This window comes from Mirounga angustirostris, unplaced genomic scaffold, assembly GCF_029215605.1.
Source record: "Mirounga angustirostris isolate CCGP_5_RB_7025 unplaced genomic scaffold, mMirAng1.0.hap1 SCAF_8, whole genome shotgun sequence".
Taxonomy (NCBI): Eukaryota; Metazoa; Chordata; class Mammalia; order Carnivora; family Phocidae; genus Mirounga; species Mirounga angustirostris.
In genome coordinates, this window is record NW_026991716.1 from 129,201,553 (window position 1) to 129,222,448 (window position 20,896).

A 20,896-nucleotide genomic window follows, 5' to 3' on the forward strand; every position below is an offset into this window, starting at 1 on the left:
ATTTATTTGACAGAGAGAGAAAGAGTACAAGCAGGGGGAGTGGTAGAGAGAGGGAGAAGCAGGCTCCCACTAAGCAGAGAGCCTGACGTGGGGCTCCCTCCATCCCAGGACCCCGGGATCATGACCTGAGCTGAAGGCAGACGCTTAACCGACTGAGCCACCCAGGTGCCCTATAAGTCTCATTTTAAAAACATGAAATGAGGGGCCTGTTCCATTTACTTCTTGTTTTAAAGCAAAAATGTGTGTGCTGGAAGTGGGACAAACATTCAATTATGTATATATATATTTGTATGCACACATACACACACATATACTTAGTTTTCTTCCCTACTGTACAAAAGACTCATCTGTAAAATTCACCACTACAAAATTCCAGAGTTCACAGATTAATCAAAAAAATGTCATTAGAAAACCACCAATACCTAGTTTTTCTAAAATCTTTCACTAATTCTAGAGATTACCTTCTTATTGGCCCAAATCTTGAGAATATTATCTCCAGATCTTCATCAGTGGTCACTGGATTCAATTTACACACAAACAGCACATTTTCTGGAGGCTTAATATCTGCATCAGGTAGGTCTCCCACCTAAATTATAAGTAAACAAAAATTTAAATCAATTCCTTTGTTGTTTCTATTCTAAATACCCTATCTAGCCCAAAATGCTGACTTCTCTAAACAACTAAATTTACATTAGGAATCTACAGGCTTAGGAAAAGAAATCTAGGTAAGATTTCAAAATTTGAAATTACAATGTTCCTAGGGGCACCTGCCTCAGTTGTTAAGCGTATGCCTTCGGCTCAGGTCGTGATCCCAGGATCCTGGGATCGAGCCCTCCATCGGGCTCCCCGCTCCGCGGGAAGCCTGCTTCTCCCTCTCCCACTCCCCCTGCTGTGTTCCCTCTCTCGCTGTGTCTCTCTCTGTCAAATAAATAAATAAAATCTTAAAAAAAAAAAAAAAAAAGAAATTACAATGTTCCTGGTAGTAATATTAATAGCTAATACTTGTCTACCTCTGACTTTGTATGAACACCATGCTTGGCACTTCATATACACTACTAATTCTTTTTTTTTTTTAAGATTTTATTTATTAGACAGAGAGATAGAGAGAGCACAAGTAGGCAGAGCGGCAGGCAGAGGCAGAGGGAGAAGCAGACTCCCCGCTGAGCAGGGAGCCTGATGTGGGACTCCATCCCAGGACCCTGGGATCATGACCTGAGCCGAAGGCAGACGCTTAACAACTGAGCCACCCAGGCGCTCAACTACTAACTAATTCTTAAAACAACCATGTGGTTTCCATTTTAAAAATGAATAAAGTAAAATTCAAAAACGTTAAATAACTAACTTAAGGCCACAGAGTAGTAAGCAACAGTTGGGATTTGAACACAGATCTGTCTGGCTTCCAAGTCCCAATTTTATCTCCTGTTTTTCTTTTTTCAAGTATTTGATATATTTTAAAAAGAATTTATATAAAGTATATCTAAGTTACGAAGCATGAAAATAAAAAACACCCATGATGCCAACAACTAGCTAAAGAACTAAAATGTCCCCGATCCCATGACTTTGCCTTTCTCACCAGAATACCAAACGTCCTGCTTTTTGGTTTTCCTTTTTGGCCATTCCCCTAGATCTTCAGTTTTCCCACGTATGTATGTATCCCCAGAAATAGAGTTTTAGTTTTGCTTGTTTTTAACAAACTTTTGAAACATATTATCATCCTGACTCTAGGCTTCTGCATTAGTAATGCCCCATTCTTTCCACACTGTTGTTCAATACGAAACCGCAACAATTCCTGGACAGTGTTTCTAGCTTTTTACTCTTATCCTATCATCTTCTACTTTGGCCAAACTGAAGTCAACTTCACAGACAACTACTGCACTGAGCAGGGAATCCCACTTCCTAATGAAGAACCAGTGAGGGTGACTCTGGGAGAAAACCATGATGATAGAATTGGTTTCATTGTGGGAAAACTGTATTTCCCATGGACCTTTAGATAGGAAAACAATATTCCTTTATACGTATATTCAAAAACTCTCAAGAGATAATTTCTGATAACATTATCATGTAAACTGTCTCCTCTTGGATAAACACACTTAAAAAAACTTTTTTTAATCAGGAACAGTAATGGGGCGCCTGGGTGGCTCAGTCGTTGGGCGTCTGCCTTCGGCTCAGGTCATGATTCCAGGTCCTGGGATCGAGCCCCACATCGGGCTCCCTGCTCCGCGGGAGGTCTGCTTCTCCCTCTCCCACACCCCTGCTTGTGTTCCCTCTCTCGCTGTGTCTCTCTCTCTGTCAAATAAATAAATAAAATCTTAAAAAAAAAAAAAAAAAATCAGGAACAGTAATAAGCAACAGAGCCAGTAAGATCTGCTCAGTGTTTCTGAAGCCCATCAAAAGACAATAATCCGGGGTGCCTGCCTGGCTCAGTCAGTAGAACATGCAACCCTTGATCTCAGGGTCATGAGTTCAAGTCCCATGTTGGGCGTAAAGCTTACTTTAAAAAAAATTTTTTTTTAAAAAGACAATTATCTATGTCCAATAAACAATATCACAGTATGTAAGAGGAAGAGCAAATCAGTAAAAAATTCTGAAAAGCATCTATAATACCACATCTAAAGGAAGCACAGAAGAAAAAAAAAGGTTAATGAGTTAAAAAAGAACTTGCTATATATACTACTTAGTCAAAAGTAACTTTAAAATACTATGGGGGGGGCACCTGACTGGCTCAGCCAGTGGGACATATGACTCTTGATCTTGGAGTTCTAAGTTTGAGCCCTACACTGGGTGTAGAGATTACTTAAAAATAAAATCTTAGGGATGCCTGCATGGCTCAGTCAGTTAAGCGTCTGGGATCAAGTCCCGCATCAGTCTCCTTGCTCAGCAGGGAGCCTCCTTCTCCCTCAGCCTGCTGCTCCCCCTGCTTGTGCTTGCTCACTCTCTCTCTCACAAATAAATAAAGTCTTAAAAAAAATAAAAATAACATCTTTTAAAAAATTAAAAATAAATAATACAAGGAAATTTAAATATTCATAACTATGAAGTTCAAAACTAACACTGCAAAATACTAGTTGAATTATCATTTTATTAGACACAAAGTAAAAGGAACTAATGGTTTTTTTCGTTTGGTTTGCTTTCAGTTTTATGATTTTTAAAAACAGAAGATAGGAGGTGTGCCTGGGTGGCTTGGTTGTTAAGCGTCTGCCTTCAGCTCGGGTCGTGATCCCAGGATCCTGGGATCGAGCCCCGCATCGGGCTCTCTGCTCCACGGGGGGCCTGCTTCTCCCTCTCCCACTGCCCCCCTGCTCGTGTTCCCTCTCTCGCTGTCTTTCTCTCTGTCAAATAAATAAATAAAATCTTTAAAAAAGCACCTGCGTGGCTCAGTCAGTTAAGTGTCCAACTCTTGATCTCAGCTCAGGTCTTGATCCCAGGATCATGAGCTCAAGCCCCACATTAAAAATAACAATAATTAAAAAATTAAAAATAGTAGAGGGGCACCTGACTGGCTCAGCTGGTAGAGCATGTGACTCTTGATCTCAGGGTTTTGAATTCAAGCCTCATGGTTGGTCATAGAGCCTACTTCAAAAAAAAAAAAACAGGGGCACCCGGCTGGCTCAGTAGGAGGAGTGTGTGACTCTTGATCTCAGGGTAGTGAGTTCAAGCCCCGAGATTACTTACATAAATAAAACTTAAAAAAAAAAAAAAAGGTGAAACCTGTTAATATTGAGAATCAAAACAACACAGGATCACCTATTAGAATGGCTAAAATCCAAAACACTGACAATACCAAATGCTGACAAGGATGTTGAGCAACAGGAACTTTCAATTTTTTTTTAAAGATTTTATTTATTTGTTTTATTTATTTGTCAGAGAGAGAGAAAGAAAGCACGCGTGAAAAGCAGGGGGAATGGCAGGCAGAAGAAGAAGCAGGCTCCCTGCTGAGCAAGAAGCCAGATGCGGGACTTGATCCCAGGACCCTGGGATCATGACCTGAGCTTAACCGACTGAGCCACCCAGGCATCCCAGGAACTCTCAATCATTACTAGTGGGAATGCAAAATGGACAGCCAGTCTGAAGACAGCTTGGCAGTTTCTTACAAAGATAAACATAATCTTACCATAAATTCTAGTAACTGCAGTTTTATATTTAGTTATAGTTTTATAGCAGTTTTAGGCATACTTGCCAAAACTTGGAAGCAATTAAGACGTTTTTTAATAGGTGAATGGATAAACAAACCATGGTACGTCCAAACAATGGAATAAATTTTTTGATCAAAAGAAATAAGCTATCAAGCCACAAAAAGACATGGAGGAAACGTAAATGCATATGGCCAAGTGGAAGAAGTCAATCTTAAAAGGATATATACTGTATGATTCCAACCATATGACATTCTGGAAAACGCATAAGTATGCAGGCAATAAAAAAGATCAGTGGTTGCCAGGGGTTGGGGGCAGGGAGGGATAAATATGCGGGGATTTTTAGGGAGTGAAACTATTCTCTATGATACTATGATGGTAGATATATATCATTATACATTTCTCAAAACCCACAGAATGTACAACACAAAGAGTAAAACCTAATGTAAATTATGGACTTTACTTAATAATATTATCACTATTGACTCACCAATTGTACCACACAAATGCAAGATGTTAATAAGAAAAACTGTTGGGGACGTGGAGGGGAGTACACAGAAGAATTCTCTGTACTTTCTGTTCAATTTTTTTTATAAACTTAAAACAGTGGGGTGCCTGGGTTGCTTAGTCAGTTAAGCGTCTGCTTTCGGCTCAGATCATGAGCCCCGCATCTGGCTCCCTGCTCAGCAGGGAGTCTGCTTCTCCCTCTCTCTCTGCCCCTTCCCCTGCTCATGTGCTCTCTCTCTCTCTCAAATAAATAAAATCTTTTAAATACAAAAATAAATAAATAAACCTAAAACAGCTCTAAAAAATAAAGCCTATTTATTAAAATCAAAGCCAAAAAAGGAATCCATGAGTCCATACTAAAAATGAACATATAATAAAAAGATAAGAAAGGAGGGCCGTTCCTTACAGTAGAAGGCAGGCTGGCAATATGGAAGGAGTAGGGGAGTTAGAAAATCACCATTTTGCACCCATTAGAGTCAACACTGGTTCAGGTAAGAATCATGAACAGCTAAGAAATCCACAGGGACAATTTGATAAGGAACAAGATATTTAAAAGGTCTCAAATGCTACAGACTGCTACTAGTCGCAAGGGGAAAACAGAAAGTATGCAATGGAGACACTAGGCAGTGGACTACCTTGCTCAAGTAATCAAAATGAACACTTCCCAGTGACGGGCATATAGCTATTGTACACCTGCAAATACAACATCTGAGAAGGTCACTTGTGTAGTATTCTGGCTGTGTGCATAATCTGAATCTAATCTCAAGGCAACAGTAGATAAACCTAAATTGAAGAATATTCTATAAAACAGATGACCTATACTGCTCTAAAATGTTAATAGCACGAAAAATAAAGACAGGTTAAGGAATTCCCCCAGATGTTAGAAGAAATATGATAACTAAATGCAACAGATGCCCGGGTGGCTCAGTTGGTTAAGCATCTGCCTTTGGCTCAGGTCATAAACCTGGGATCCTGGGATCGAGCCCAGCATTAGGCTCCCTGCTCAGCGGAGAGCCTGCTTCTCCCTCTCCCTCTCCCTGCTACTCTGCTACTTGTGCACTCTCTCTGTCAAATAAATAAATAAAAATCTTTTTTAAAAATTTAAAAAAATAAAAATTAAAAATGCAACAGATGATTATGAGCTTGATTCTAGACCGAATGGGAAAAGCTGTAAAAGATATTACTGAAATAACTGACAAAATTGAAATATGGGCTGTAATTTCTATCAATTTTAAATATCCTGATTTTGATAACTGTACTGTGAATATGTATAATATTGTTGATCTTCGGAAATACACACTGATGTAAGAGGTAAAAAGGTATGATGTTTAGGTCTTACTTTCTATGAGTCCAGGAAAATAGCATGTGTATGTGCATGTATAATCAGAGAGAGAGACAGAACAAATAATCAGCAGAATTGTCAAAAATGTTAAAAACTGGTGAATTTGGGGGTGCCTGGGTGGCTTAGTCAGTTAAGCATCTGACTCTTGATTTTGGCTCAGGTCTTGGTCTCAGCGTCATGAGATTGAGCTCCGCACTGGGCTTGGCACTGGGCGTGGAACCTGCTTAAGATTCTCTCTCTCCCTCTCTCTCTGCACCTCCCTGCCTCTCTCCTTCTCTTAAAAAAAAAAAAAATTGGTGAATCGGAATAAAAGATATAGAGAAGTTCTCTATACTATTTTTTGTAACTTTCTCATAAATTTGAAATTATCTGAAAATAAAGTTTTGTTATGTTAATCCAACATCTTTCTGGCATAAACTGCCTACACTTTTGCTATTAAAAACTCTGATGATAGGGACACCTGAGTGGCTCAGTAGGTTGGGCGTCTGCCTTCAGCTCAGGTCATGATCCCAGGGTCCTGGGATCGAGCCCTGCATCAGGCTCCTTGCTCAGAAGGGAGTCTGCTTCTCCCTCTGCCTGCCGCTCCCCCTGCTTGTGCTCTCTCTCTCTAATAAACAAATAAAATCTTTAAAAACAAAAACAAACACAAAAACCTCTGATGATAATCTAATATTCTTTCCCTATAAGTCATTTTTGTTGCCCAGTTGCTCAAAAGATTCTTCTTTTGGGGTGCCTGGGTGGAACAGTCAGTTAAGCGCTCGACTCTTGGTTTCTGCTTAGGTCATGATCTCAGGGTTGTGAGACTGAGCCCCTTATCAGGCTCCCCACTCAGGGTGGAGTCTGCTTTACACTCTCTCCCTCTCCCTCTGCCGCTCCCCACTGCATTCTCTCTAAAATAAATAAATAAATCTTAAAAGAGAAAAAGATTTTTCTTTTAAGTTCAGTAACTTTCTTAGAATTTGTCATGCTGGGGGCGCCTGGGTGGCTCAGTTGGTTAAGCGACTGCCTTCAGCTCAGGTCATGATCCTGGAGTCCCTGGATCGAGTCCCGCATCGGGCTCCCTGCTCGGCAGGGAGTCTGCTTCTCCCTCTGACCCTCCTCCCTCTCATGCTCTCTGTCTCTCATTCTCTCTCTCTCAAATATATAAATAAAATCTTAAAAAAAAAAAAAAAAAGAATTTGTCATGCTGTTGGTTGTTCTGGGCCAATAGTCTCAGCTACACAGTGTAGATTTTCAAATATTTTTTAATTCAGTAAAGTTTTCTTGAATTATAGTCTTTTTTTTTTTTTTAAAGATTTTATTTATTTATTTGACAGAGAGAGAGACAGCGAGAGAGAGAACACAAGCAGGGGGAGTGGGAGAGGGAGAAGCAGGCCTCCCGCTGAGCAGGGAGCCCAATGCGGGGCTCGATCCCAGGACCCTGGGATCATGACCTGAGCCGAAGGCAGACGCTTAACGACTGAGCCACCCAGGCGCCCCTGAATTATAGTCTTTAATATTTGTTCCTCCAGACTGGTGATGTGAATATGAATTTTGAAACAGATGAAGAATTTGAAAACTCTACTATATAAAACAATGATAATAATAAAAACTGAATTATCCATTCAAATATTTATTGATGATCTACTATGGGACAGATATGCCTATTCCACAAAAAATTAACAAATGGAAAAAATGTCTAGTAGGTCAATTAATCAGTACTAAAGAACTGTTCCCCAAATGACTTCATACTGTAATACAAAGGAGTATGTTTTACAGTACTCAATTTCTACCCAGGTTCCTTGTATCCTGTAACTACTTAACCTCAACACTTTACAACAATTCTTTTCAACAAAGAATTGTTTTGGTTTTATTTTGTTTTTGTTTTTTTAAAGATTTTATTTATTTATTTGACAGAGAAAGAGAGAGCACAAGTAGGCAGAGTGGCAGGCAGAGGGAGAAGGAGAAGCAGGCTCTCTGCTGAGTAGGGAGCCGGACGTGGGGCTCGATCCCAGGACCCCAGGATCGTGACCTGAGCCGAAGGCAGCCACTTAACCAACTGAGCCACCCAGGTGCCCCACAATCAAAGAATTGTTCTTTAATAAATAAAGAACATATATAATAATAATATAAAGATATTATAATATCTTTATTATATATATAATATAATAAAATTATTATAATATATATAAATTATTTTATATATAAATATAAAAAATTATTATATATATAATAAAAATATAAAAATAATAAAGAACAAAGAATTGTTCTTTAATACAAATAAAATTCGATCCAATAAACAGTCTTCAAAAATGGGATGAATATAAACAATTGAAATTCAATGCATATTTGTAAATTGTATATCCACTGCTCATTTTTTAAAAAGGCACTTGGTACTGTATTGATTTTGGAACCAAATTTGTTTACTTTCATGTATTATGTCATATAAAATTTAATCCAGAAAAGAACTCTTAGCTAAATTTTTAATACTCTGACTATCAAAGTATTAAAGGGAGCCCCCGCATCGGGCTCCCTGCTCAGCGGGAAGTGCCTGAGTGGCTCAGCTGGATGAGCATCCAACTCTTAATTTCAGCTCAGGTTATTATGTCAGGGTTGTGGGATTGAGCCCCACATTGGGCTCTGTGCTGGGTGTGGAACCTGCTTGAGATTCTCTCTCTCCCTCGCCCCTCTGTGTCCCGCCCTCTCCCAACCTAAAAAAAAAAAAAAAAAGAACCAAAAAATAAACTCACAATTAATTGTATATTAAATAAACTGCAGAACAACTATCTGAACAAAGATAATCATCTTACCATTTCTAATAGAATAGCCTGAGTTTTGGCCTCTTTTTCTGCCTTTATTTCTTCTACTTCTTCAGCTGATCTTCCTTTGAAATCATCAATTTCTTCATCTGCTCCTATTCGACCACTCTGTAAGGCAGAAGTTACTTAAACATATAGTGAAAGAATTGAAAAATCTGAGAAATACGGGAGATGTGATGCTTTGTCCTTGGTTCCATCAAATGTGTTAGAATAGACTGAAACTTATAAGCCTCTGAAAATTGATTTAAATTAATTTGATAATATGAGCCAGACTAAGCTTCTAATTTATTATTAAATCAAGATAAACATTATAAAGAAATTATCTGGTACCCAACTCAGTGCTGAATGCAGAAAATAAATGACCTTAAAAATTAAGCACCAAATCCCAACTATGAAGATCAATTCCGCTTTGAGAAAGCCTCATAAACAGAAACTTATATCTTAAAAAATATGAAGGAAAAGTCTACATTATTTCACAAAAATTTCTGGGTTCTAGCATGGCTCCAGAGTGTTCCCAGTTGAAAACTCCCTTACAAGATGATAGTTTACCTTAGCCTTAAAGCTACACTCCTAGAGTTAGGAGACAAGAAAAACATTTTCGCAAGGTATTCACATAAGCTTCCAGAGCTAAGGCTCTTCTGGTGGAACAGAAATTGAAGAAAGGAAATTAGGGAAATCAAAACATAGCTAGAAAAATTAGTATCTCTATGGAATAGAAAAAGAAGGCTAAACTTGTCCTAGTAGAACTGATCAAGCAAGATAGTCATTCTGAAGAAATAAGTTTTAATAAACTAAAAAGCAAAATCTATACAAAGCATTAATATGCATGTACATTCAATTACAAGAGGACTCTACTTACATCTAGCTGTTCCCTTGTAGGTTCTGGTGATCGATCAGGAATTAATAAATCAGGAGGGTCATCAAACGGATCATCTAAAATCACTGTATGATTTATCCTTACAAAATAAATCCAAGTCAAAGGTTTCATTTACATTATTTCAGAATTCATGTTTTACTTTTTATAAAGATTATAACAAATGTCTTAAGTATCTCTAATGCCCAAAAATCATAGGCACTTAAATTTTAATGCACAAGTATACATTATGAGAGTATACTTTCACAATCCAGTGTTACTGTTTTTCATTGTTTGATATTAGATTTACTACTCTGCATTACTCTAAAATAATATATCTAATATTAATATGTCTAAATCTTAGTGCTTTTGCCATATTTCTCAATAATATACATTTTTTAAAACTAAATTAAGGAGGGGCGCCTGGGTGGCTCAGTCATTGGGTGTCTGCCTTCGACTCAGGTCATGATCCCAGGGGCCTGGAATCAAGCCCCGCATCGGGCTCCCTGCTCAGCGGGAAGCCTGCTTCTCCCTCTCCCACTCCCCCTGCTTGTGTTCCCTCTCTCACTGTCTTTCTCTCTGTTAAATAAATAAATAAAAATCTTTAAAAAAAAAAACAAAAAACTAAACCTAAATTAAGAATTAATAATTCCTCCCAACATAAGCAATTATAAATAATTAGTAGAAGTATAAAAATACAAGGGCGCCTGGGTGGCTCAGTTGGTTAAGCGACTGCCCTCGGCTCACGTCATGATCCTGGAGTCCCGGGATTGAGTCCCACATTGGGCTCCCTGCTCAGCAGGGAGTCTGCTTCTCCCTCTGACCCTCCCCCCTCTCGTGTTCTCTCTCATTCTCTCTCTCTCTCTCAAATAAATAAATAAAATCTTTAAAAAAAAAAGAAGTATAAAAGTACAAAAGGTCTTTTTTACTTTATGGATTCGTATAGTCTCGTATTAATTCACATTTTGGAATTATCCAAAAACCAGTTCTATGCTTGCCATCTCCACAAACATCACAGTATTAAAACATTCTAGTACATTGAGATAGCAACCACACCTGATATCTTGATATGGTACAAAGTCCTTGTCAACAAAGGTCTCATTAATTTTCTTAATTATGTCCATGCCTTCTGTCACCTCACCGAACACTGTATGAACACCATCAAGATAATCTAGATTATCTCCTGTAGTAATAAGAAACTGAATAGAAAGACACAGAAAAATATAAATATATATCTATAATTCAAACTGAAATCAGTTACAGACTGACAAAAATATACAAACACAATACTCTACATTCACTGCATGGATTCTTACCCACTTGTTACTAGTACTAATTAAAAAGTACAAGCTTATACATAAAATATCAATACACATACAGATGCTTCCCTGATTGTTTAAAATACTTGGGCAAACCAAAGCTCAGTTTCTTCACATGTGAATTGTGAGGGGAAAAAAAGCATCTACCCCAAAATGGGTTGTTGTGAGGATCAGACAATGAATGAAAGGTTCTCAACATGATCTGTTTTGAAGTAATAAATACCAAAAGGAAAGAGACCACAATGTGAACAGTGATGATCCATGGATAGTAGGATTGTGGATAATGTTATACGTTTTTGTATCTTCTGAACTCCTCACACTGGACATGCCTTTAAAAGAAAAAAGTACAGGCGACTGGGTGGCTCAGTTGGTTAAGCATCTGACTCTTGATTTCAGCTCAGGTCATGAGATCGAGCCCTGTGTCAGGCTCATGCTGGGGTGGAGCCTGCTTAAGATTCTATCTCTCCCTCTGACCCCCCTTCTCTCTCTAATAAAAATAAATAAATAAATAAATTTTTTTAAAAGAACAAAGTAATTTTTTTAAAATATTTTATTTTTAAGTAACCTCTACACCCAACATGGGGCTCAAACTCACAACCCTGAGGAGTCACATGCTCTACTGACTGAGCCAGCCAGGTGCCCCCCAAAATAATTTTTTTATATAAAAAAAATATAGTATAATATTTTTCTTCTAACAATTATCTTTGAAATTCTCTTCTTATTGGATAGCTTAAAGCGATAACTTGTGGCTCTTTCCAGTCCTTCATTTTAAAACAAAACTCATCTTGGGGCACCTGGGTGGCACAGTCAGTTAAGCATCTGCCTTCAGCTCACATCATGATCCCAGGGTCCTGGGATTGAGCCTTGCACTGGGCTCCCTCTCCCCCTGCTCATGCTCTCGCTCTCTCAAATAAATAAATAAAATCTTTAAAAAAATGTTCTCTATAAAAAAAGTAAATAAAAATTTAAAAATAAAACAAAACTCATCTTCTTACTCATTTCCTAACCTGAGATCCATGTTGATCGCTGCCATTGTTCACCATGGACACAGTGCCTTTCTTCTTGTGCTTAATTCTTGGTACTTTTTCAGCCTCGAAAAAGCTTGCTTGATCACCATACAGTTGACTGAAAATACATACAGTAAAGTTATAAAATATAAGTACTCTCAACGTGAAATACAAAGTACTAGTAACAAACAGGATTACCATTTCTTTATAGAAATGCCACTATGATTCAAAATATTCTCTTTTTTTTTTATTTGCTATAGACATCTAGGGAACTTGGAAAAAAATCTATATTTGAATTGTATTTTAAAATGCAGATTGAAATATGTTAGATAACACTGTTAAGAGGCAATTCTATTTTTTCTCATTTAAAAATAAAAGAACTTACCCAAAAACAGACTCTCCTCCACGGCCAGTCCCTGTAGGATCACCAGTTTGTATGATAAAATCCCTCTATAATAAACAAGGTACTTTGTTAATTCAGAGTTTGCTAGATGGTTCCAATAATAAAGGACATGACTTATATCCACCAACTCACCTGTACGTTGTGAATAAGACAATAATTGTAATACTTTATTTTGCACAACTTCAGGAAATTCAAGCAGGCTGAAAGAAAAGTAAATACTAAATTTATCATAGTGGTTCACAAAAACATTTTTAAGCAAGTAAATGCTTAGTTCGCATAATTTCATTTCTAAATTACCATACAAACACCCCCCAATGGTCAAATATCCTAAATCATAAAAAAGGCAGTAAGTCTAGAAAAAGGCAATATATTTTAAATTATCTTTTTATTCTCTTTTTCTTAGGACTTCTTGGGCATCTGAGCTAATGCAGGAAACTGACACTTATTTGGGACAGGCAACCATTAACTAATGGATTAGTTTTGCAAGAGAAAAAAAACCCAAAGAGGATACTATGATGGAAAAGAATCTATCAGAGTATCTGAAAATGGGTACAAATTATATAAATTAGATAAAATCAAATATCTGAGACCAATTTCTTTAATGACGACTAAACAGCTCTTCGGAAAAATCCATATACTGATCATGTACCAGCTTTCTCATATAAATACACTCATTTATTCAGTAAATATTTATGGAGTATCTTCTAGGTGCCTGGCACTGCTATCACAAATGCCATTAAACCACAGCCCCTCCCCTCAACAAGTTCATAGTCTAGTTGTACACTAACAAACTCTCAGAACACTAAGCTAGAAACCAGACAGAAAGACCTATGAGGCTGTCCAGGGTCCTTACACCCGAGCAAAATAATTACAATACTGGATATATCTAATAATACCATCTGGGCCACTTATATAGTAAAATGGTAAAAAGTGGTTTTAAAAAAGCCACAAAGTTCAAAAGGAAGATTGTTTCTGGCTAGGGAAATTAGAAGACCTCATAGAGGCTGAAGGTGGGCATTAAAAGAACTAGACGGGGCGCCTGGGTGGCTCAGTCGTTAAGCATCTGCCTTCAGCTCGGGTCATGATCCCAGGGTCCTGGGATCGAGACCTGCATCGGGCTCCCTGCTCTGCGGGAAGCCTGCTTCTCCCTCTCCCATTCCCCCTGCTTGTGTTCCTTTCTTGCTGTGTCTCTATCTGTCAAATAAATAAATGAAATCTTTAAAAAAAAAAAAAATACAAGAACTAGACAGGCAACGAGTAGAGAGTAAGCATTTCAAACTGGGAAGACAGTATGAATAAGTCTGGATGTGCAAATATAAATGTTTTTTGAAGGGTCCAAAAGACCAGTCTCAGCTCTGTAACACTCTGGTAATACAAAGTAATAGAGGGTAAATAGACCAGAGGGGTAAGATGGGGCCAAGGTATTGAAAGGTCTTGAATATCAGGATTTTGATTGTTTTCCTAGAAAAATACATTTCTGGGATTACTGTTAAATACAAGAGTAGTCCTTTAACTAGAAAACAAAAATAATGGATCTAGGTAGTGATCAATGGCTGCCAAAATCCTTAGATGAAAAGCTAATGGGGACACTATAACAGATACATCAGGTGGACACGCCTGAACCCACCGACCAATTTTAACTTCGCAGTAAGAACCAACCAGACATCAAGTACTTCCTGAATGTGATGCAGCTGAAGTGCAGACTACCTTATATGAAAATATTCTTGCCAAAAACATTAAACCGGTACCTTATCAAGGCTCTAGATCTAAGTGGCAATTTAGGAGAAACAGAAGAGATAAAAATATATTTAAAGATACAAAAAGGATAAAATCAGTCAAATCCAAAATGAGGGAAATTCTATAAAACAAATGACTCAGATTCCTTCTCAAAAAGTTGTTAAGGTAGAGGCACCTGGGTGGCTCGGTCAGTTAAGCTTCAGACTCTATTTCACGTCAGGTCATGATCTCAGGGTCCTGGGATCAAGCTCTGCGACGGCTCCATGCAGAGTCCGCTTGTCCCTCTCCCTCTGCTCCTCCCCCGCTCATACTCTCTCCTTTCTCTCAAATAAATAAATAAGTAAACTCTCAAAAACAAAACAAAACAAAACCCGTTAAGGGAAAAATGGGGGTTGGGGTGGGGAAGAAACTATAGATTAAAAGATATCAACCAATATAACGTATGGACCTTGGCAGTTTCTTACAAAACTGAACACATTCTTACCATAAAATCTAGCAATCACACCTCTTGGTATTTACTCAAAGGAGATGAAAATGTATGTTCACACAAAAACCTGCATACACATGTTTATAGCAGGTTTGTTCACAATTGCCAAAATATGGAAACAACCAAGATGTCCTTAAGTAGGTGACTGAATAAATAGTATGTGGTACATCCAAACAATGGAATATTATTATTTGCTACTAAAAAGAAATGAGCTATCAAGCCATGAAAAGATATGGAGGAACCTTAAATGCATATTACAAATTGAAAGAAACCAATCTGTAAAGATTACTTACTGTATGATTCTATCCATATAACATTCTGGAAAAAACAAATCTATGGATACAGTAAAAGATCACTGGCTGCCAGGAGTTGAGGAGAGGGGTGCAAATAAATAGGCAGAGCACAGGAGATTTTTAGGGCATGATTTACATGATTTTCCTGTATGATACCGTAATGGTGGATATATGTATTATACATTTGTCCAAACTCATACAATGTACAACACCCAAGAGTGTACCTCAATGTAAACTATGGATTATGACGTGTCGATGTAGGTTCATCAAATGGTACAAATGGTACAGATGTACAACAAAGGTAGACCCTGGTGGGGGATACTGAAAATGGGAGAGGCTGCACATACGTGGCGATAGGGGTCTATGGGAAATCTCTCTATATACCTTCCCCTCAGTTTTGCTATGAACCTTAAATTGCTCTAAAAAAATAAAGTCTTTAAAAATAGGCAGGGGGGGGTGTGAACACAGCATAACGTATAGAGAAGGTGAATCACTATCTTGCACCTGAAACTAATGTGACATTATGTGTCACCTAAATTCAAATAAACAAAATTTAAAAAAAAAAAAAAGGCAAGGGGAGGGGCTCCTGGGTGGCTCAGTCATTAAGCTACTGCCTTCAGCTCAGGTCATGATCCCAGGGCCCTTGGATGGAGCCCCCCAACGCATCAGGCTCCCTGCTCAGCAGGAAGCCTGCTTTTCCCTCTCCCACTCCTCCTGCTCGTGTTCCCTCTTTTGCTGTGTCTCTCTCTGTCAAATAAATAAATAAAATTTAAAATAAATAAATAAATAAGGCAAGGGGGAGGAGCTATAGATTAAAAGATATTTAAGAGCTGTATCAGGCAATATAATAAATGAACCTTGTTTGCATCCTTAAATTACCAAATATTTTTTTTTAAAGATTTTATTTATTTATTTGAGACAGAGAGAGAATGAGAGAGACAGAGAGCACATGAGAGGGGGGAGGGTCAGAGGGAGAAGCAGGCTCCCTGCCAAGCAGGGAGCCCAATGCGGGACTCGATCCCGGGACTCCAGGATCATGACCTGAGCCGAAGGCAGTCGCTTAACCAACTGAGCCACCCAGGCGCCCCCAAATATTTTTAAAACACTTACGAGACAAAAGGAAAATATGAATGATACCAAAAAATTATTGCCCATTTTTTCAGATGTGATAATGATTTGTGGTTTTTTTTTTTTTTAAGATTTTATTTATTTATTTATTTGAGACAGAGAATGAGAGACAGAGAGCATGAGAAGGGGGAGGGTCAGAGGGAGAAGCAGACTCCCCGCCGAGCAGGGAGCCTGATGCAGGACTCGATCCCGGGACTCCAGGATCATGACCTGAGCCAAAGGCAGTCGCTTAACCAACTGAGCCACCCAGGTGCCCTGATTTATGGTTATTTTTTTAATCACTTTTTAGAAATACAAATTGAAGTAACTGCAGATTAAATAAGTCCCATGTAATGGATTTATTACAAAAAATCCAGTATAAATGAAACGATATTGGTTATGTGTTGACAACCGTTCGTTAACTGGTCATTGGCACATGAGGGCTCATTTTCATGACTCTCCTTCTGTATATAAGTTTTCTATAATAAAAAGGAAAAAAAGGAAAAAATAGAAGGAAGGGAGAGAGGGAGGGAAAGAGGAAGAAAACTAAGTCTGGATATATTTACTCTGAAGCGGTAAGTAGTTATACATGTAAGTAAATATCCGATCACAGGCTTACAAATACATACAAATGGGGTGGGCTTATCTTTTTAGTCTTCCAAACTATCTTTGCAGAATCGCTATTTGTCTATTCTGTCTGTGTTAACTAGGTAGGATAACCCTACCTCCCCTTTAGTTCTTCACAACCCTGGGGAAAGGGGCCCATTCATTTGCTAGGTGCTGTCCCACGTGAAGAGGGTGTCAAACAAATTCAACAGAAAGCAAAACCAAGAGATGAAAAATACAATTCCCTATAACATCCTTTGAATTTCTGGATCCCACCATCCTTAAAGCCAAGCTTACCTCAGTAACAGGAGGCAATCAACTATTTTCTTTGTTTAAGCCAGTTTGAGTTTCTATCATCTGCACTGAGAATCCTAACTAATAAACACGTATATATACATTAGACATAATGTATATATATACATTAGACTATATATATACATTAGACTATATATATACACACACACACACATTAGTCACTGTAATGAGCCTTTAATGTGTGCAAAGTGGCAGGCATTGCACCAGGTGCTTAGGATAGACAAGAAGGCAACTAAGCCTTTGCAAACAATTCCAGGATTAACAGGTAAATGATATAACAAAATGTGTTACATGCTGTTTAAAAAGACAGCAGAAAAAAACAGATCTAATTCCTCTTAGGGGCAAGGGAGAGCTTCACAGAAGAAATCATGCTTGATCCAAGGTTTGAATAATAAGCAGGAAGTTTGCCAAAAGGACAACAGTAGAGAGAATCATTGGAGTAGAGGCAACAGTATGAGAAAGGTATGGATGTATGATTGAGCATGCGGGGGGGGGGGGGGGGAACAACTCAGTGTGAGATAGAGTGTAACATAGCAGAAAGACACTTATTGTACATACTGTTTCATCCTCTTTGATAGACTCTGCATTCCAAGGGGACAGGATCCTGACTGTAACTAATCTCTGTGGCCTCTAGTTTCTCCCAATTCTGATACAGTCTCCACACTGTTGCCTGTTATCTTCCTAAAACAAATTTGCCATGCCTCGATCCTGCTTTTAAAACCTTCAAAGACCCTAGCCATCAGAACAGCACACAAGACTATTCACATCTGATCTAACCAATATAACCTATAGGACCAGACTCGTAGTCTGCCATTCCACAGCACGCATCATTCCTTCAAGCCATGCCAAACTACTTGCTGTTTCCAGAAAATTCCAAGCAAAAAAAAAAACCACCCTCATTCCCACTCATCTTTTGAAAGAGCTAGTTCAAGTGGTCTACTTTCTTGGCTTTCTTCGCTTCTCCCCGCCCCCAAGCGGGAAGAATTACTCCCTCCACTGGTTTCCATAGCAACTTACACATTCTTCAACTACACCACTTACAATGGGTTGTAAGACCTACAACACTTAAAGGGGCTCCCACGTCCATTTCTCCCAGTGGAAAATTAGACCCTCCAGGACAAGACGCCTATCCCAGAGCTTGGCAGTCTTGCACAGCAGACGATAAGTGAGTGTTTGCTAGGGCTCCGTGCACATCTCTGGACAGCCCTTCCTCCACCGCGGCGGGATGCTCACACTCGCTGCTCCAAACACATCCTTCCCGCTTCCATTAGGACTTACTGATTACACGCCAAGGAATACAGGTTGTGTTCCTCTCACGAGTAAAGCGCAGTAAAGCCACATAAGCTATGGCTATGGTATATGCAGCCTGCACCACACACACACACACACACACACACACACACACACACACACACACACACACACACCCCATAGGCATTTAATGCCACAAGCACCCGCCACCCGATTGGCCAGCCCCAGATACAGGAGAGAGGCTGCTCCTCACAAAAACTTTTCGAACCACGGCCCGCTAATAAAATAGCCCAGTCGTGGGCACCGGCAGCCTAGAAGCTCGAACCCAGTCAAGGGGACCGGGCAGCGAAGGGACAGTAGGGAAAGGAGATCGTGGCCCTGGCGAGACGTGAGCGGGGCCCGGGTCTCACCGCGCGGCCGCTCCTCAGTGTACAGATCGATGACGACGTCGCCCAAAGTGGTCTCCAGCAGAACCGCCATGGCGCCCGCTCCTCCTCCGCAACAAGCCGCGGGTGTGACAGGCGCAGCCCGTCGTGATCTACGCCACGCGTCACTCTCGGCGCGACGCCTTTTTACGTCATCCCTTCGGCGACGCCCCTCCCTTCGGCGACGCCCCTCCCGTCGCGGCCCGCCTGGTCGGCGCCGACCCACGCTGCCTCCGACGCGGCCTTTTTTGAAAATCCTGGTTCTTCCTGGGCGACTGGCGCGGGAGCCCGTCGCTCAAAAGGACTTTTGTAAAGGGTTTTGTGTCCCTTTTGTGCCCTTCTCAAGAACAGGGCGGACCTTCGAGCAGCCCTTTCTTCTCTGCTCCTCGGGGAGCATCGAGAGCGACCACGGCGCCAGCTTCTCCCACGTTATTGGGACAACTACTCTGGATTTCCTGATCAGTGTTTTTCGTCGTCCTGAATCAAAACCTTTAGGCCTTAAATGTACAGTTTGTTACCCAGAAAGGTGATTAACAAGGAGTTCTTCCCTGGCTAATCGTGCCTAGGACAGAAGCTCTGCTAATAGTGACAGGTCCGTACTGCGACAAGCTAAAAGACAGTAGGCTTCAGCCCCAAATCTCTACTGGTTTATCAGTAATCTTTCAATTTGAAGACTTATAAAACGATTTTTGGGGGCGCCTGGGTGGCTCAGTTGGTTAAGCGACTGCCTTCGGCTCAGGTCATGATCCTGGAGTCCCTGGATCGAGTCCCGCATCGGGCTGCCTGCTTGGCAGGGAGTCTGCTTCCCCCTCTCCCACTCCCCCTGCTTGTGTTCCCTCTCTCGCTGTGTCTTTCTCTGTCAAATAAATAAATAAAATCTTTAAAAAAAAAAAAACAAAACGATTTTTGGCCTCTGTTGAGGGTTTTCATGCAGTTTATTCCCCTAAATCTGACCAAACAGGTCAGTCACTTTTATACCATTTTGTACAATTACAGCTTCCAATGACTTCACCTCTCACCAAAAGCCAACGTTTTTATAATGGTCTGCAAGGCCATACATGATACTCTCTCTGCTGCCGTATCTACCTGGCTTCTCTCTTACTTGGAAGCCACACTAGACTTTTGCTATTCTTTGAACACTGTTGGCCGCACTTCTGCCTCTGGGCCTTTGGGCTGGCTGCCCACTCCAGTTACAACCCTCTTCCCCGAGATATTTTCATGGCTCTCCTTCACCTCCTTTAGGCCTCTTGCTCACTTGTCACCTCTCAGTGAAGCTTTCCCCGACTACCATAATTAAAATTAAACCCACATACATACACTTTTGTTTTTCTCCATAAAGCTTTTTCCCCATGGCTCTCTTTACTATCTAACACGCTATTTATGAATTTGTTGATGATAAATATAAATTATTTTTATATTACTAAAATATAAGCTCTAGAAGGTTATAGCCAATCTTGCCAGTTTTGTTTATTGCTGTATCCCTAGTGCCTATAACAGCCTGCCACATAATGGGTGAATAAATATTAGTTGAGTGAATTGATGAATATTGGCAATTAATTAAAGAAATACAAATTAAGGGCGCCTGGGTGGCTCAGTTGGTTAAGCGACTGCCTTCAGCTCAGGTCATGATCCTGGAGTCCCGGGATCGAGTCCCGCATCAGGCTCCCCGCTCAGTGGGGGGCCTGCTTCTCCCTCTGATCCCCTTCCCTCTCGTGCTCTCTGTCTCTCATTCTCTCTCTCTCTCTCAAATAAATAAATAAAATCTTAAAAAAAAATACAAATTAAAGTAACAATGGGATTGTTGATGGGAATATAAAGTGCTACAGCTATTTTGGATACTGTATAAAACTCATCTAATCTTTTCCCAATATAGTGCTCACTTAGGCAGCACATATACTAATCTTTTCCCAATATAATTTTAATAGTAAGACTAGAAATTACAGGATAATATTTGGTAAAGTTCTATGTATGCAAATGTAGTGATCAGAAGGGGCACCTGCACCCCAATGTTTATAGCAGCAATGTCCACAATAGCCAAACTATGGAAAGAGCCCAGATGAATGGATAAAGAAGGTGTGTGTGTGTATACATTCATAATGGAATATTACTCAGCCCTCACAGAAAAATGAAATCTTGTTGTTTGCAAAACATGGATAGAACTAGAGGGTATTATGCTAAGCAAAATAAGTCAATCAGAGAAAAACAATTATCATATGATCTCACTGATAATGTAGAATTTAAGAAACAAAACAGGATCATAGGGGAAGGGAGGGAAAAATAAAACAAGATGAAATCAGAGACAGAGACAAACCATGA

General features: G+C 39.6%; 1 protein-coding gene across 2 annotated transcripts in view; it reads right to left on the minus strand.

Annotated features, from left to right (window-relative positions):
- PPIL4 (peptidylprolyl isomerase like 4) overlaps positions 1-18,723 on the minus strand; it is a 37,165-nt gene extending 18,442 nt beyond the window's left edge. For both annotated transcript variants that reach the window (XM_064598210.1, XM_045865724.3), the window contains exons 1-8: positions 18,566-18,723; positions 12,492-12,559; positions 12,342-12,406; positions 11,957-12,074; positions 10,687-10,829; positions 9,637-9,733; positions 8,769-8,885; positions 462-586 (exon numbers count right to left, since the gene is read on the minus strand). In XM_064598210.1, the coding sequence (XP_064454280.1) occupies positions 462-586; positions 8,769-8,885; positions 9,637-9,733; positions 10,687-10,829; positions 11,957-12,074; positions 12,342-12,406; positions 12,492-12,559; positions 18,566-18,635 (803 nt within the window). In that variant the 5' untranslated portion in view covers positions 18,636-18,723. The remainder of the gene's footprint in view (positions 1-461; positions 587-8,768; positions 8,886-9,636; positions 9,734-10,686; positions 10,830-11,956; positions 12,075-12,341; positions 12,407-12,491; positions 12,560-18,565) is intronic.
- Positions 18,724-20,896: the final 2,173 nt, after the last annotated feature.